Consider the following 18,427-nt stretch of genomic DNA (forward strand, 5'->3'; position numbering starts at 1 on the left):
GATTAGCATGTTGCTAGCAAGAAGCTAGCATGATTAACATGTAGCTAGCATCATGCTAGCATGATTAGCATGTAGCTAGCATCATAATAACATGATTAGCATGTTGCTAGCATCATGCTAGCATGTTTTTAGCAAGAGGCTAGCAGGATTAGCATGTAGCTAGCATCATGCTAGCATGATTAGCATGTAGCTAGCATCATAATAACATGATTAGCATGTTGCTAGCATCATGCTAGCATGTTTTTAGCAAGAAGCTAGCATGATTAGCATGTAGCTAGCATCATGCTAGCATGATTAGCATGTAGCTAGCATCATGCTAGCATGTTTTTAGCAAGAAGCTAGCATGATTAGCATGTAGCTAGCATCATGCTAGCATGATTAGCATGTAGCTAGCATCATGCTAGCATGTTTTTAACAAGAAGCTAACATGATTAGCAGAAAGCTAACATGATTAGCATGTTATTAGCATCAAGAAAGAAAGAAAGAACGAAAGAGAAAGAAAGAATTTTTAGAAAGAAAGATGCATAGATTAGTTAGAAAGAAAGATGGATAGATTTGTTAGAAAGAAAGCTGGATAGATTAGTTAGAAAGAAACATGGATAGATTTGTTAGAAAGAAAGAAAGAAAGAAAGAAAGAAAGAAAGAAAGAAAGAAAGAAAGAAAGAAAGAAAGAAAGAAAGAAAGAAAGAGAAAGAAAGTATTGTTAGAAAGAAAGATGGATAGATTACTTGGGTAGAAATAAAGAACGATAGATTTGTTAGAAAGAAAGATGGATAGATTAGTTAGAAAGAAAGATGTATAGATTTGTTAGAAAGAAAGATGGATAGATTAGTTAGGTAGAAAGAAAGAACGATAGATTTGTTAGAAAGAAAGAACGATAGATTATTTAGAAAGAAAGATGGATAGATTAGTTAGAAAGAAAGATGGATAGATTAGTTAGAAAGAAAGATGGATAGATTAGTTAGAAAGAAAGATGGATAGATTAGTTAGAAAAAAAGATGGATAGATTTGCTAGAAAGAAAGATGGATAGATTTGTTAGAAAGAAAGATGGATAGATTTGTTAGAAAGAAAGATGGATAGATTAGTTAGGTAGAAAGAAAGATGGATAGATTTGTTAGAAAGAAAGATGGATAGATTAGTTAGAAAGAAAAATGGATAGATTAGTTAGGTAGAAAGAAAGATGGATAGATTATGTAGAAAGAAAGATGGATAGATTTGTTAGAAAGAAAGATGGATAGATTAGTTAGAAAGAAAAATGGATAGATTTGTTAGAAAGAAAGATGGATAGATTAGGTAGAAAGAAAGATGGATAGATTTGTTAGAAAGAAAGATGGATAGATTAGTTAGAAAGAAAAATGGATAGATTAGTTAGGTAGAAAGAAAGATGGATAGATTAGGTAGAAAGAAAGATGGATAGATTTGTTAGAAAGAAAGATGGATAGATTAGTTAGAAAGAAAAATGGATAGATTAGTTAGGTAGAAAGAAAGATGGATAGATTACGTAGAAAGAAAGATGGATAGATTTGTTAGAAAGAAAGATGGATAGATTAGGTAGAAAGAAAGATGGATAGATTAGGTAGAAAGAAAGATGGATAGATTTGTTAGAAAGAAAGATGGATAGATTAGTTAGAAAGAAAGATGGATAGATTTGTTAGAAAGAAAGATGGATAGATTTGTTAGAAAGAAAGATGGATAGATTTGTTAGAAAGAAAGATGGATAGATTAGTTAGGTAGAAAGAAAGATGGATAGATTAGGTAGAAAGAAAGATGGATAGATTTGTTAGAAAGAAAGATGGATAGATTAGTTAGGTAGAAAGAAAGATGGATAGATTAGGTAGAAAGAAAGATGGATAGATTAGGTAGAAAGAAAGATGGATAGATTAGTTAGAAAGAAAGATGGATAGATTAGTTAGAAAGAAAGATGGATAGATTTGTTAGAAAGAAAGATGGATAGATTTGTTAGAAAGATGGATAGATTAGTTAGAAAGAAAGATGGATAGATTTGTTAGAAAGAAAGATGGATAGATTAGTTAGAAAGAAAGATGGATAGATTTGTTAGAAAGAAAGATGGATAGATTTGTTAGAAAGAAAGATGGATAGATTTGTTAGAAAGAAAGATGGATAGATTTGTTAGAAAGAAAGATGGATAGATTAGTTAGAAAGAAAGATGGATAGATTAGTTAGAAAGAAAGATGGATAGATTTGTTAGAAAGAAAGATGGATAGATTTGTTAGAAAGATGGATAGATTAGTTAGAAAGAAAGATGGATAGATTAGTTAGAAAGAAAGATGGATAGATTTGTTAGAAAGAAAGATGGATAGATTAGTTAGAAAGAAAGATGGATAGATTAGTTAGAAAGAAAGATGGATAGATTAGGTAGAAAGAAAGATGGATAGATTAGTTAGAAAGAAAGATGGATAGATTAGTTAGAAAGAAAGATGGATAGATTTGTTAGAAAGAAAGATGGATAGATTAGTTAGAAAGAAAGATGGATAGATTAGGTAGAAAGAAAGATGGATAGATTTGTTAGAAAGAAAGATGGATAGATTAGTTAGAAAGAAAGATTGATAGATTTGCTAGAAAGAAAGATGGATAGATTAGGTAGAAAGAAAGATTGATAGATTTGCTAGAAAGAAAGATGGATAGATTAGGTAGAAAGAAAGATGGATAGATTAGTTAGAAAGAAAGATGGATAGATTTGTTAGAAAGAAAGATGGATAGATTTGCTAGAAAGAAAGATGGATAGATTAGGTAGAAAGAAAGATGGATAGATTAGTTAGAAAGAAAGATGGATAGATTTGTTAGAAAGAAAGATGGATAGATTAGTTAGAAAGATAGATAGATAGATAGATAGATAGATAGATAGATAGATAGATAGATAGATAGATAGATAGATAGATAGATAGATAGATAGATAGATAGATCATTAGTACATATAGAATGGTAGTTTAATTGAGTCTAGGGCTTCAGGGAATTTAGATTTGAGTTTTTGTTGTACGCTATTGGGCCACCGTAGTCTTGGCTCAATTTGACCATGCTGCAATGAAAGTCAATGGGATTTTTATGATTTTTAATATTAATTTTTAAGAAATCTGAAAGTCGAATCAGTCTAAAAAGATATAGCACACTAAGTCAGAACAGTCTGAAGGTCTGACCCGAGTTTGGAGTTTGTAGAGTTAAAGCTCTAGGAGGAGTTAGAGTCAGAAAATTTTGAGTAAGAAGAATAATAATAATAATAATAACTAGAATGTACATTTCCAGAGGAAAATGTGAAGTGGTGCTTGCAGTGGCAAAACTCACCACCCGGTTGCTAGAGTGTGGCACATGATTGCATACGAGACACCAAACATGTCTGTACAATGTTTGTGTGATGAGAAATGGCTTATTCAGCTGAGAAATGGCTTATTCATGTGTTCAGGTGGTTACTAGGGTACTCTATATGGTTGCTATGGTGTGATTATACAGTGTATGAGATTATATTTAAACACTAGTTGACAGTCTAAGTCAAAAAAGTCAAAATTCATGTTTCTTCTATTTTCTGAAGCTGAGAAATGACTTGAATATGTTGATTTATGGTTGCTAGGCTGCCCTAAGTGATTGCTAGGGCGTAAATATGAAGTTATTATGTCTCTACTTGTTGGCTGCATGATAGGCCGAGTAAAAAGAGCCCAACCCCATGTCTCTATGACCTTCTGTTCAAAAGATATGATCTCACCAATTTTGTGCCAATGTTAAGTCTATGGGACTTTTTCTGTCCGATTTATCGCCCGCCAGACAAACATCGTACAACCGATCGCTTAGAAAAGTCATAGCACACCTCTCCTCAATGACTGGGTCGATTTGACACCACATTCATGGATCTACGACAATAAATGCGGGAGGAGTAGCGTGCCAAAGTTTTGTCTTGGAGAATAGTATTCACAACACTAGAATGTACATTTCCAGAGGAAAATGTGAAGTGGTGCTTGCAGTGGCAAAACTCACCACCCGGTTGCTAGGGTGTTATGGCTGGTTGCTATGGTGTTCTGGGTGGTTGCTAGGCGGTTGCTAGGGTATTATTGTTGGTTGCTAAGTTGTTCTGGGTGTTGCTAGGTGGTTGCTATGTGGTTGCTAGGGTATTCTGGGTGGTTGCTAGGGTGTTGCTAGGTGGTTGCTAGGGTGTTCTGGGTGGTTGCTAGGGTGTTGCTAGGTGGTTGCTAGGGTGTTTTGGGTGGTTGCTAGGGTGTTGCTAGGTTGTTGCTAGGGTGTTCTGGGTGGTTGCTAGGGTGTTGCTAGGCAGTTGCTAGGGTGTTCTGAGTGGTTGCTAGGGTGTTTCTAGGTGGTTGCTAGGGTGTTCTGGGTGGTTGCTAGGGTGTCCTGGGTTGTTGCTAGGGTGTTGCTAGGATGTTCTAGGTGGTTGCTAGGGTGTTGCTAGGCGGTTGCTAGGGTGTTCTGGGTGGTTTCTAGGGTGTTGCTAGGTGGTTGCTAAGGTGTTGCTAGGTGGTTGCTAGGGTGTTGCTAAGGTGTTCTGGATGGTTGCTAGGCGGTTGCTAGGGTGTTGCTAGGCGGTTGCTAGGGTGTTCTGGTTGGTTGCTATGGTGTTGCTAGGTGGTTGCTAGGGTGTTCTGGGTGGTTGCTATGGTGTTACTAGGTGGTTGGTATTGTTCACATATGGTTACTATAGAGTTTTTATAATGTTCATGGCATGATTTAGCACTTAGCTAATCAATATTAGCATGTAGCTATTCACAGCTAGCATGTTTAACATTTTGAAAGTTCTATGTGCTAGCATGAGTCAAAAGACCCAACCCCCATCGCGATACAATGTTCTGATGCTGAGATATAGCTGTTACAAAATGGTTGCTAGGGTACTCTGTTTGGTTGCTAGGGAGTGGCTTGGCAGCTGCCAATCATGAAGCTCCAAAGTCAATGTGAATGGATAAACCAACCCCCATCTCTATACGATGTTTTGATGCAGAGATATAGGTCTTGCAAAACGGTTGCTAGGGTACTCTGTTTGGTTGCTAGGGAGTGGCTTGGCAGCTTCCAATCATGAAGCTCCAAAGTCAATGTGAATGTATAAACCAACCCCCATCTCTATACGATGTTCTGATGCAGAGATGTAGGCCTTGCAAAATGGTTGCTAGGGTACTCTTTTTGGTTGCTAGGGAGTGGCTTGGCAGCTGCCAATCATGAATCTCCAAAGGCTGCTTGTCAGTATAATTGATATAATACAACTCCCAAGCCTGTATGACATTCAGAATGGAAGATATCCCTCTTTAAAATTTGGTTGCTAAGGTGCTCGATAATGGTTGCTAGGGTGTGGCCAGAAATTGTTGAGGTGATTCATGATTGGCTGTTTGCTACCCCGAGTCAAACAAGACCACCCTTGTGTTTCTATGACACTTCTATCCGGAGATATCCCTTTGATCTCTTTCAATGGAAGTCTATGGGAGTTGTTGCTAAGGTGCTCTATATGGTTGCTAGGGCGTGGCTTGATAGCATCACAATGATCCTGAGAGACTGATTGGTCGTCTGAGTAAAATGAGCCCGCCCCCTTGTCTCTATGACACTGTGATCCAGAGCTATGTTCAATACAAAATCCCTATGCAATTTACCATAGTAGGAAAAACACATGCATTTGATGGGACGTCCTTCACCATAGGAAGTCAATGGGGAAAAATTTTGGGCAGCTCCTGCCCCCCAGGGGTGCAACTTTTACCCCATTGTGAGGTATATTCTTACAGAGCCTGCAAGCCTCTTCAAATGTGGAAAATCACACATTTTTCCGAAATCGTTGTTCGGAGCTATGAGTCGTCAAAGTTTGTCTCAATGTTAAGTCTATGGGATTTTTTGGAAATTTGTTCGCCCCTGGGGCGAGCACCGTACCCCTGATCTCTTATAAAATCCATTTGACACTTCTCCTCAATAGGCCGCACGATTTGATGCCTCATTCATGGGTCTGTGACAAAAAATGTGGACGTAGGAGTGCTCCAAACTTTTTCCTGGAATAGTAAAATGCTATACTAGAAAATTTCAATGGGAAAAATATTTGGGGAGCTCCTGCCCCCCAGGGGTGCAACCTTTACCCCATTGTGAGGTATTTTCTTAAAGAGCCTGTCAGCCTCTTCAAATGTGGTAAATTGCAAGTTTCTGCGAAATCCTCGCTCAGAGCTATGACTCGTCAAATTTTTTCGCCATGTTAAGTCTATGGGTTTTTTTTTGGCTGTTTTTCGCCCCTGGGGCGAACATCGTACCCCCGATCTCTTAGAAAAGTCATAGCACACCTCTCCTAAATCAGCCGGTCGATTTGACACCTCACCCATGGGTCTGTGACAAAATCTGCGGGAGGAGTAGCGAACCAAAAAGTGGCCAGAATAATAATAAGAAGAATAATAAATAACATGGGAGTCAATGGGGGAAAATTTGGGCAGCTCCTGCCCCCCAGGGGTGCAACTTTTACCCCATTGTGAGGTATGTTCTTACAGAGCCTATCAGCCTCTTCAAATGTGGTAAATCGCAGGCTTCTGTGAAATTCTCGCTCGGAGCTATGAGTCGTCAAAGTTTGTCGCAATGTTAAGTCTATGGGATTTTTGGAAAATTTGTTCGCCCTTCGGGCGAACATCGTACCCCCGATCGCTTAGAAAAGTCATAGCACACCATTCCCGAATATTCCGCACGTTTTGAGACCTCATTCATGGGTGTGTGACAAAAACTGCGGGAGGAGTAGCGTGCCAAACTTTTGGGCCGGCTCAAAAAACACAATAGTAATAGTGTTGCCTTGCTTTCAGCAAGCACCACTAACTAGAATGTACATTTCCAGAGGAAAATGTGAAGTGGTGCTTGCAGTGGCAAAACTCACCACCCGGTTGCTAGGGTGTTCTGGGTGGTTGCTACGGTGTTGCTAGGTGTTGCTAGCTTGTTGCTATGGTGTTCTGGGTGGTTGCTACGGTGTTCTAGGTGGTTGCTAGAGTGTTGCTAGGTGGTTGCTATGGTGTTCTGGGTGGTTGCTAGGGTGTTGATAGGTGGTTGCTAGGGTGTTCTGGGTGGTTGCTAGGGTGTTGCTAGGTGGTTGCTAGGGTGTTCTGGTTGGTTGCTAGGGTGTTGCTAGGCGGTTGCTAGGGTGTTCTGGGTGGTTGCTAGGGTGTTGCTAGGTGGTTACTAGGGTGTTGCTAAGGTGTTCTGGATGGTTGCTAGGTGGTTGCTAGGGTGTTGCTAGGTGGTTGCTAGGGTGTTCTGGGTGGTTGCTATGGTGTTGCTAGGTGGTTGCTAGGGTGTTTTAGGTGGTTGCTATGGTATTTTGGGTGGTTGCTATGGTGTTACTAGGTGGTTGTTAGTGTTCATATATGGTTACTATAGAGTTTTTATAATGTTCATGGCATGATTTAGCACTTAGCTAATCAATATTAGCATGTAGCTATTCACTGTTAGCATGTGTAGCATGTAGCAAGTCATGTTTGCTAGCATGAGTCAAAAGACCCAACCCCCATCGCGATACAATGTTCTGATGCTGAGATATAGCTGTTACAAAATGGTTGCTAGGGTACTCTGTTTGGTTGCTAGGGAGTGGCTTGGCAGCTGCCAATCATGAAGCTCCAAAGTCAATGTGAATGGATAAACCAACCCCCATCTCTATACGATGTTTTGATGCAGAGATATAGGTCTTGCAAAACGGTTGCTAGGGTACTCTGTTTGGTTGCTAGGGAGTGGCTTGGCAGCTGCCAATCATGAAGCTCCAAAGTCAAAGTGAATGTATAAACCAACCCCCATCTCTATACAATGTTCTGATGCAGAGATGTAGGCCTTGCAAAATGGTTGCTAGGGTACTCTGTTTGGTTGCTAGGGAGTGGCTTGGCAGCTGCCAATCATGAATCTCCAAAGGCTGCTTGTCAGTTTGATTGATATAATACAACTCCCATGCCTCTGTGACATTCAGAATGGAAGATATCCCTCTTTAAAATTTGGTTGCTAAGGTCCTCGATAATGGTTGCTAGGGCGTGGCCAGTAAGTGTTGAGGTGATTCAGGATTGGCTGTTTGCCAGCCCAAATCAAACGAGCCCACCCTTATGTTTCTATGACACTTATATCCTGAGATATCCCTTTGATCTTTTTTAATGGAAGTCTATGGGAGTTGTTGCTAAGGTGTGCTAAATGGTTGCTAGGGCGTGGCTTAATAGCTTCACAATGATCTTGAGAGAATGATTGGTCGTTTGAGTAAAATGAGCCCGCCCCCTTGTCTCTATGACACTGTGATCCAGAGCTATGTTCAATACAAAATCCCTATGCAATTTACCATAGTAGGAAAAACACATGCATTTGATGGGACGTCCTTCACCATAGTAAGTCAATGGGGCAACTTTGGGCCCCTCCTGTACCCCAGGGGTGCAACTTTTACCCCATTGTGAGGTATGTTCTTACAGAGCCTGTCAGCCTCTTCAAATGTGGTAAATTACACGTTTCTGCGACATCCTCGTTTTGAGCTACGATTCGTCAAAGTTTGACGCAATGTTAAGTCTATGGGATTTTTTCGGCCGGTTTTTTGCCCCTGGGGCGAACATCGTACACCCGATCTCTTAGAAAAGTCATAGCACACCTCTCCTAAATGAGCCGGTCGATTTGACGCCTCACCCATGGGTCTGTGACAAAAGCTGCGGGAGGAGTAGCGTGCCAAAAAAAGGGCGGAAGTTGAATAAGAATAATAAGTATGCAGGATAACAATAGTGTTGCTTTGCAAGCACCACTAACTAGAATGTACATTTCCAGAGGAAAATGTGAAGTGGTGCTTGCAGTGGCAAAACTCACCACCCGGTTGCTAGGGTGTTCTGGGTGGTTGCTAGGTGGTTGCTAGGGTGTTGCTAGGTGGTTGCTAGGGTGTTCTGTGTGGTTGCTAGGGTGTTGCTAGGTGGTTGCTAGGGTGTTCTGGGTGGTTGCTATGGTGTTGTTAGGCAGTTGCTAGGATATTCTGGGTGGTTGCTAGGGTGTTCTTGGTGGTTGCTAGGGTGTTCTGGGTGGTTGCTAGGTGGTTGCTAGGGTGTTGCTAGGAGGTTGCTTGGATGTTCTGGTATAGGTGGTTGGTAGTTGTCACAGATGGTTACTATGAAATTTGTAGCATTTTCTTGGCATGATTTAGCACTTAGCTAATCAATATTAGCATGTAGCTATTCTCTGCTAGCATGTGTAGCATGTAGCAAGTCATGTTTGCTAGCATGAGTAAAAAGAGCCAACCCCCATCTCTATACGATGTTTTGATGCAGAGATGTAGGTCTTACAAAATGGTTGCTAGGGTACTCTGTTTGGTTGCTAGGGAGTGGCTTGGCAGCTGCCAATCATGAAGCTCAAAAGTCAATGTGAATGTATAAACCAACCCCCATCTCTATACGATGTTTTGGTGCAGAGATATAAGTCTTACAAAATGGTTTCTAGGGTACTGTTTTTGGTTGCTAGGGAGTGGCTTGGCAGCTGCCAATCATGAAACTCCAAAGGCTGCTTGTCAGTATGAATGATATAAACCAACCCCCATCTCTATACGATGTTCTGATGTAGAGATATAGGTTGTGCAAAATGGTTGCTAGGGTACTCTGTTTGGTTGCTAGGGAGTGGCTTGGCAGCTGCCAAACATGAATCTCCACAGGATGCTTGTCAGTATGAATGATATAAACCAACTCCCATGCCTCTATGACATTCAGAATGGAAGATATCCCTCTTTGGATTTTGGTTGCTAAGGTGCTCTACAATGGTTGCTAGGGCGTTGACAGTAAGTGTTGAGGTGATTCAGGATTGGCTGTTTGCTGGCCCAAGTCAAACGAGCCCACCCTCATGTTTCTATGACACTTATATCCTGAGATATCCCTTTGATCTAATTCAATGGAAGTCTATGGGAGTTGTTGCTAATGTGCTCTAAATGGTTGCTAGGGCGTGGCTTAATAGCTTCATAATGATCCTGAGAGACTGATTGGTCGTCTGAGTAAAATGAGCCCGCCCCCTTGTCTCTATGACACTGTGATCCAGAGCTATGTTCAATACAAAATCCCTATGCAATTTACCATAGTAGGAAAAACACATGCATTTGATGGGACGTCCTTCACCATAGTAAGTCAATGGGGAAACTTTGGGCAGCTCCTGCCCCCCAGGGGTGCAACTTTTACCCCATTGTGTGGTATGTTCTTAAAGAGCCTGCCAGCCTCTTCAAATGTGGCAAATCTCACGTTTGTCCGATATCCTTGTTTGGAGCTACGAGTCGTCAAAGTTTGTCTCAATGTTAAGTCTATGGGATTTTTTGGAAATTTGTTCGCCCCTGGGTCGAACACCGTACCCCCGATCTCTGATAAAAGTGATATGACACTTCTCCTCAATAGGCCGCACGATTTGATGCCTCATTCATGGGTCTGTGACAAAAACTGTGGACGTAGGAGTGCTCCAAACTTTTTCCTGGAATAGTAAAATGCTATACTAGAAAATTTTCAATGGGAAAAATTTGGGGAGCTCCTGCCCCCCAGGGGTGCAACTTTTACCCCATTGTGAGGTATTTTCTTAAAGAACCTGTTAGCCTCTTCAAATGTGGTAAATTACACATTTCTGCGAAATTCTCGCTCAGAGCTATGAGTCGCCAAAATTTGTCGTAATGTTAAGTCTATGGGATTTTTTGGGCCGTTTTTCGCCCCTGGGGCGAACATCGTACCCCCGATCGCTTATAAAAGTCATAGCACACCTCTCCTAAATAAGCCGGTCGATTTGACGCCTCACCCATGGGTCTCTGACAAAAGCTGCGGGAGGAGTAGCGAACAGAAAAACGGCGGAACAATAAGAATAAGAATAAGAACTAGAATGTACATTTCCAGAGGAAAATGTGAAGTGGTGCTTGCAGTGGCAAAACTCACCACCCGGTTGCTAGGGTGTTCTGGGTGGTTTCTATGGTGTTCTGAGTGGTTGCTAGGGTGTTGCTAGGTGGTTGCTAGGGTGTTCTGGGTGGTTGCTAGGGTGTTGCTAGGTGTTTGCTAGGGTGTTATGGGTGGTTGCTAGGGTGTTGCTCGGCGGTTGCTAGGGTGTTCTAGGTGGTTGCTAGGGTGTTGATAGGTGGTTGATAGGGTGTTCTGGGTGGTTGGTAGGGTGTTTCTACATGGTTGCTAGGGTGTTCTAGGTGGTTTCTAGGGTGTTCTGGGTGGTTGCTAGGGTGTTGCTAGGTGGTTGCTAGGGTATTCTGGGTGGTTGCTAGGGTGTTGCTAGGTGGTTGCTAGGGTGTTGCTAAGGTGTTCTGGATGGTTGCTAGGCGGTTGCTAGGGTGTTGCTAGGCGGTTGCTAGGGTGTTCTGGGTGGTTGCTATGGTGTTGCTAGGTGGTTGCTAGGGTGTTTTAGGTGGTTGCTATGGTATTTTGGGTGGTTGCTATGGTGTTACTAAGTGTTTGGTAGTGTTCATATATGGTTACTATAGAGTTTTTATAATGTTCATGGCATGATTTAACACTTAGCTAATCAATATTAGCATGTAGCTATTCACTGCTAGCATGTGTAGCATGTAGCAAGTCCTGTTTGCTAGCATAAGTAAAAAGAGCCAAACCCCATCTCTATATGATGTTTTGATGCAGAGATATAGGTCTTGCAAAACGGTTGCTAGGGTACTCTGTTTGGTTGCTAAGGAGTGGCTTGGCAGCTGCCAAACATGAAGCTCCAAAGTCAAAGTGAATGTATAAACCAACCCCCATTTCTATAGAATGTTTTAATGCAGAGATATAGGTCTTACAAAATGGTTGCTAGGGTACTCTGCTTGGTTGCTAGGGAGTGGCTTGGCAGCTGCCAATCATGAAGCTCCAAAGTCAAAGTGAATGTATAAACCAACCCCCATCTCTATACGATGTTCTGATGCAGAGATGTAGGCCTTGCAAAATGGTTGCTAGGGTACTCTGTTTGGTTGCTAGGGAGTGGCTTGGCAGCTGCCAATCATGAATCTCCAAAGGCTGCTTGTCAGTTTGATTGATATAATACAACTCCCATGCCTCTGTGACATTCAGAATGGAAGATATCCCTCTTTAAAATTTGGTTGCTAAGGTCCTCGATAATGGTTGCTAGGGCGTGGCCAGTAAGTGTTGAGGTGATTCAGGATTGGCTGTTTGCCAGCCCAAATCAAACGAGACCACCCTTATGTTTCTATGACACTTATATCCTGAGATATCCCTTTGATCTTTTTTAATGGAAGTCTATGGGAGTTGTTGCTAAGGTGTGCTAAATGGTTGCTAGGGCGTGGCTTAATAGCTTCACAATGATCTTGAGAGAATGATTGGTCGTTTGAGTAAAATGAGCCCGCCCCCTTGTCTCTATGACACTGTGATCCAGAGCTATGTTCAATACAAAATCCCTATGCAATTTACCATAGTAGGAAAAACACATGCATTTGATGGGACGTCCTTCACCATAGTAAGTCAATGGGGCAACTTTGGGCCCCTCCTGTACCCCAGGGGTGCAACTTTTACCCCATTGTGAGGTATGTTCTTACAGAGCCTGTCAGCCTCTTCAAATGTGGTAAATTACACGTTTCTGCGACATCCTCGTTTTGAGCTACGATTCGTCAAAGTTTGATGCAATGTTAAGTCTATGGGATTTTTTCGGCCGGTTTTTTGCCCCTGGGGCGAACATCGTACACCCGATCTCTTAGAAAAGTCATAGCACACCTCTCCTAAATGAGCCGGTCGATTTGACGCCTCACCCATGGGTCTGTGACAAAAGCTGCGGGAGGAGTAGCGTGCCAAAAAAAGGGCGGAAGTTGAATAAGAATAATAAGTATGGAGGATAACAATAGTGTTGCTTTGCAAGCACCACTAATAATAAACTAGAATGTACATTTCCAGAGGAAAATGTGAAGTGGTGCTTGCAGTGGCAAAACTCACCACCCGGTTGCTAGAGTGTGGTACATGATTGCATACGAGACACCAAACATGTCTGTACAATGTTTGTGTGATGAGAAATGGCTTATTCAGCGGAGAAATGGCTTATTCATGTGTTCAGGTGGTTACTAGGGTACTCTATATGGTTGCTATGGTGTGATTATACAGTGTATGAGATTATATTTAAACACTAGTTGACAGAAGGCAAACCCCCATCTCTATACGATGTTTTGTTGCAGAGATGTAGGTCTTACAAAATGGTTGCTAGGGTACTCTGTTTGGTTGCTAGGGAGTGGCTTGGCAGCTGCCAATCATGAAGCTCCAAAGTCAATGTGAATGTATGAACCAACCCCCATCTCTATACGATGTTTTGATGCAGAGATAAAGTCTTGCAAAATGGTTGCTAGGGTACTCTGTTTGGTTGCTAGGGAGTGGCTTGGTAGCTGCCAATCATGAAACTCCAAAGGCTGCTTGTCAGTATGAATGATATAAACCAACTCCCATGCCTCTATGACATTCAGAATGGAAGATATCCCTCTTTGGATTTTGGTTGCTAAGGTGCTCTACAATGGTTGCTAGGGCATGGCCAGAAATTGTTGAGGTGATTCATGATTGGCTGTTTGCTGGCCCAAGTCAAACGAGCCCACCCTCATGTTTCTATGACACTTATATCCTGAGATATCCCTTTGATCTCTTTTAATGGAAGTCTATGGGAGTTGTTGCTAAGGTGCTCTAAATGGTTGCTAGGGCGTGGCTTAATAGCTTCACAATGATGCTGAGAGACTGATTGGTCGTCTGAGTAAAATGAGCCCGCCCCCTTGTCTCTATGACACTCTGATCCAGAGCTATGTTCAATACAAAATCCCTATGCAATTTACCATAGTAGGAAAAACACTAAAAGTCTATGGGACTTTTTTACCCAATGATTTGCCCCTGGGGCGAACACCGTACCCCCGATCGCTACGAAAAGTCACAGCACACCTCTCCTCAATAATCCGCAAAATTTGACGCCTCAATCAGGGGTCTGTGATGTCGGCGTGTATTTTTTAACAGATGATTACTATTTAGTCTCTAAAATGAGTTTTTATAGAGTTTTTATAGAGTTATTTAGTATGGCACGAGGCCTGCGGCCTCGTGCCTATTGCCCACGGTTGCTAGGGTGCTGTAACTGGTTGCTATGGTGTGGCTATGAAGATTTTAGGCCATTACTCATTGGCTGCTTGATCATCTGTTAAAAAATACACGCCGACATCACAGACCCCTGATTGAGGCGTCAAATTTTGCGGATTATTGAGGAGAGGTGTGCTGTGACTTTTCGTAGCGATCGGGGGTACGGTGTTCGCCCCAGGGGCAAATCATTGGGTAAAAAAGTCGTGTATTTTTTAACAGATGATTACTATTTAGTCTCTAAAATGAGTTTTTATAGAGTTTTTATAGAGTTATTTAGTATGGCACGAGGCCTGTGGCCTCGTGCCTATTGCCCAGGGTTGCTAGGGTGCTGTAACTGGTTGCTATGGTGTGGCTATGAAGATTTTAGGCCATTACTCATTGGCTGCTTGATAAATTAAATCCTCCTAGGGAGAGAGAGACATCTGCCTGACAGCAGGGCTGTCAGGCCCTTTTGTGTCTGTGAGAAAGTGACAGTTGGGATTTGAATTTTTGAAAATTCCCCAATGTAAGTCAATGGGACTTTTTTGGCCGCTTTTTCGTCCGCTGTGCGAACATCGTACGCCCGATCTCTTAGAAAAGTCATAGCACACCATTCCCGAACAAGCCGCACGTTTTGACACCTCATTCATGGGTCTGTGACGAAAACTGCGGGAGGAGTAGCGCGTCAAAAAAAGGGCAGAATAATAAGAATAATATATAATAAGTATGGAGGATAACAATAGTGTTGCTTTGCAAGCACCACTAATAACATTGGGGTCTATGGGGAAAATTTGGGCAGCTCCTGCCCCCCAGGGGTGCAACTTTTACCCCATTGTGAGGTATGTTCTTACAGAGCCTGTCAGCCTCTTCAAATGTGGTGAATCGCAGGCTTCTGTGAAATTCTCGCTCGGAGCTATGAGTCGTCAAAGTTTGTCGCAATGTTAAGTCTATGGGATTTTTGGGAAATTTGTTCGCCCTTCGGGCGAACATCGTACCCCCGATCGCTTAGAAAAGTCATAGCACACCATTCCCGAATATTCCGCACGTTTTGAGACCTCATTCATGGGTGTGTGACAAAAACTGCGGGAGGAGTAGCGTGCCAAACTTTTGGGCCGACTCAAAAAACACAATAGTAATAGTGTTGCCTTGCTTTCAGCAAGCACCACTAATAAGTTTAAATAGGATTTCAGTAAGTTGGCTTTCTCAAGCCAACTTAATAAACCACGCCTTTCAAAATTTCGATCGAAATTTCGATTCATATCGAGCTCAGTCGGATCGGTTAAGGTGTTTACATGAAGGCGTTTCAGTTCGATTGAGCCGTGGATCTCATTACTAGCGGATGATTTGGTTACATGTAAACGTGGCCACTGTTGTTTCCTTCTTTCCTTTTGTCCCAGGGAAGGGAAGCTCCAGTCTCTCCTCCGATGTGAGCTCCGGCACGGATCACACACCCACCAAAGCTCCCAAGAATGTGGCTACCAGTGAAGGTAAACCATCTGGTCTTCATTATGAGCCAAAACTCCTGCTTAACTCCCATTGGCTCTTCCTTTTTGCCCTCTCTCCCTCTTTATGAAATGCTTAACATGTTGGAGCAAACTCATGTGCTTGCAGGATAACCTGGAGATTGAAAACAAACTCATAACTAACAGTGAGACCGCTGTGTGTGTGTGTGTGTGTGTGTGTGGTTGTTTTTCTTAGACAGGGTTTGTACAGATACTGTAAAATGAAATTCCTGGACTTTTCAAGCACTATTTTTTATTAATCAGCGATCTTAACGAACAAAATCTTTCTTTATTATCTTTTAAATTTTAAAAAAGGTAAATAGATAAATAAAAATAAACTAATAAAACAAAATCAAATAAATTGCAAAAATTTTTTATCCCATGAATACATGATTGACATGAAGAATAAAAGCTGTATCCAATACTTACATATATATGTGTAATATCATGCTCATAGCCATGCAAAATGCTTCTATATGTATATCAGATGGACTGCAGCTTTCAGTTGTTGTGAAAAGATTGTTTTATCAATAAAATTTAAAATAAATGTCCCATATATTATCAATAATTCAAGTACTTCTTCATAAAAATGGCTGTTTTCAAGGGTTATCCAGGACTTAAATTTCAAAAAGTCAAATTCAAGTGCTTCAAGCGCCTCTTCAAGAGGTTCTCAGGAGATGTTTTGACATTACAGTGGTGTGGACATCCCCACACTACTGTAAAAACAGCTAATAAACAAAGGCAGTAAATCTGTTCAATCCCTGTGTGAGTTTCCCTCGGCTCATGCATCATAGTAATTTACTACAATCTGCGCTGATCCACAACAGACATACTCCACTATAAGATTACTCTATATTAGAGATGTTTTATAACTTGATACTATCACTTACAGCGTCCATTCTGGCAGACCTTTTTTTATTATATTTATCAGTGCATGTTTAAACAAACTTGTTCATTTATTGGTTCGATAGCCTTTTTGGTTTCATTACTGTAAATCTTGTCTACGAAAAGCTTGTAAATATTTTTACTGTGTTTTTGGCGAGGGATCTCCGTGTGCTGAGGACTGAGTTCACCATCACCTCGTCGCCAACCACATGCATATGTTTACAAAATGATTATGCAACGCTTTAGACCAAGAATGTTCTTGCTACTCGAGATTGATTTTACATCATTGCACTACAAATTGTGTCAGGGACTGATTGATAATGCAATGAAAAATACATAACAGGTGTTTTAGTTATAGTTAACTGTTGAGAGTTGAAGCCCTTCTGTAGAGAAAGTCAAACTCCTAATGTTGTTTATGTGTGTATGTGGTGTGTTTAATACGCTTTAACACACACCATGTGTAAGTTGATAAGTGGACAGCATTGCTGAGTATTTCCTCCTTAAAACTGCAGTGAACCAAAGACAGTCTCAAAAACACGTTTTGTAATCGCTGGTGTTTCTGACGTCACAAACCACCTTGTAACCAATCAGATCAACGTGTGATCGTCAACCAATGGATCTCTAAATGAGTGAGTGGGGGCGGGGCTCATTTGCATATTCATAAGAACCGCATATACTAAATGAGGCAAGGGTGTCGAGTTACAATCAAAAGAAAAAACTTTTAAATGTCATTTTAGCGATCAAAGATGAGTTTTAAGGGATACAATTATTGACTACAGGGGGACTCTAGTTATCCAAATGTTGAAACTTAAAGTAAGTTCAACAGTCAACAAGTCTATATTTAAAGTTAAACTGTTGAGATTTTTTTAGCTAAGTTATCCAAATGTTGATTTTTTATACCTGAAGTTAGTTATTGTCTATTTTGTTAGCAGGTCTGGCTACGCGAGACTAGCTTGTTTATAGCTAAACTTAGTTTAACTGTTGACATGCGATGGCTTAATGGTTGTTCAACTGTCAACACATTTATGTCAACAGTGTTTATAGTTAGCGGTTGTTGGATTAACTGAAAATAGCGATCTTAATAATAACAACACAGTGTTTTAATGGCACAATTATCTCTATCGCCCTCTTGAGGACTGGAGGCTTCTGACAGGTTTCTGCAATACGTCATGTAGAAAGTACATACATTTATATGAATATATTCCATGTAGCTTATTGTTATATTTAAATCAGACTGAGTTTAAAGCCAGTGTTTGGGCACCAACACAGATCCCTGGAGAACTGTTTTCCCGGTTGGCACGGTTCTCGTTACACTGGTACACACCCAACTCGGGCTTCACGCCAGGAGAGTCGGGTCCAACTCCATATTGTCCCCAAAACGAGAAGTGTGTGTGTGTAAAAAACAGTGAGGCAGGTGCTAATTGAGTGTGACCTGCGATTATGGTCGTAGTCATCGTTTTCTTGGCTCATTCGAGGGGAACAATGAACATCAACAGACGTTTCACTAAGCAACGCCCAGCATTAATGAGGTGAACATAGTGTGCGTGTAAAGCAGCCAGTTTGTGTGGTTCAGTGAGGGTGGCTCAAAACACTAGGTAAATGAAAACGAGGTTAATATTAAGAGCAAGCTGTGTGAAAAACTTGGAAACTCTTTCCCCCTATATTTAACAAAGAAATAATGTGATCACATAAAAAAGTTTAAATGTTAAACACACTGTATTGGCCGTTGTACATGACAGAGATCCGGTCAGGGAGTTAGTTTTTTGGAAATAGGCTCATTTTACCACTCTCCCAGAGTTAAACAGTTAGGTTTTACCATTTCCGAATGTATTCAGACGATTTTTTGATATTTAGAAAAATATCAGTAACCAGACATTTTCTGGTCTCATTGACTTCCATAGTATATTTTTTTCCTACTATGGAAGTCAATGAGACCAGAAACTGTCTGGTTACTGATATTTTTCTATTTTTCTAAATATCAAAAAATCGGCTGAATACATTCGGAAATAGTAAAACCCAACTGTTTAACTCTGGGG

At 41.1% G+C, this 18,427-nt stretch overlaps 1 protein-coding gene across 1 annotated transcript in view; it reads left to right on the plus strand.

Moving 5' to 3' along the window:
• The window catches only part of LOC120492411 (F-box/LRR-repeat protein 7), a 66,061-nt gene that overhangs the window by 13,922 nt on the left and 33,712 nt on the right, over positions 1–18,427 (plus strand). The window contains exon 2 of the mRNA XM_039690668.2: positions 15,402–15,491. Within this exon, the coding sequence (XP_039546602.1) occupies positions 15,402–15,491 (90 nt within the window). The remainder of the gene's footprint in view (positions 1–15,401; positions 15,492–18,427) is intronic.

Source organism: Pimephales promelas, chromosome 22 (assembly GCF_988280905.1).
Source record: "Pimephales promelas chromosome 22, fPimPro1.hap1.1, whole genome shotgun sequence".
Taxonomy (NCBI): Eukaryota; Metazoa; Chordata; class Actinopteri; order Cypriniformes; family Leuciscidae; genus Pimephales; species Pimephales promelas.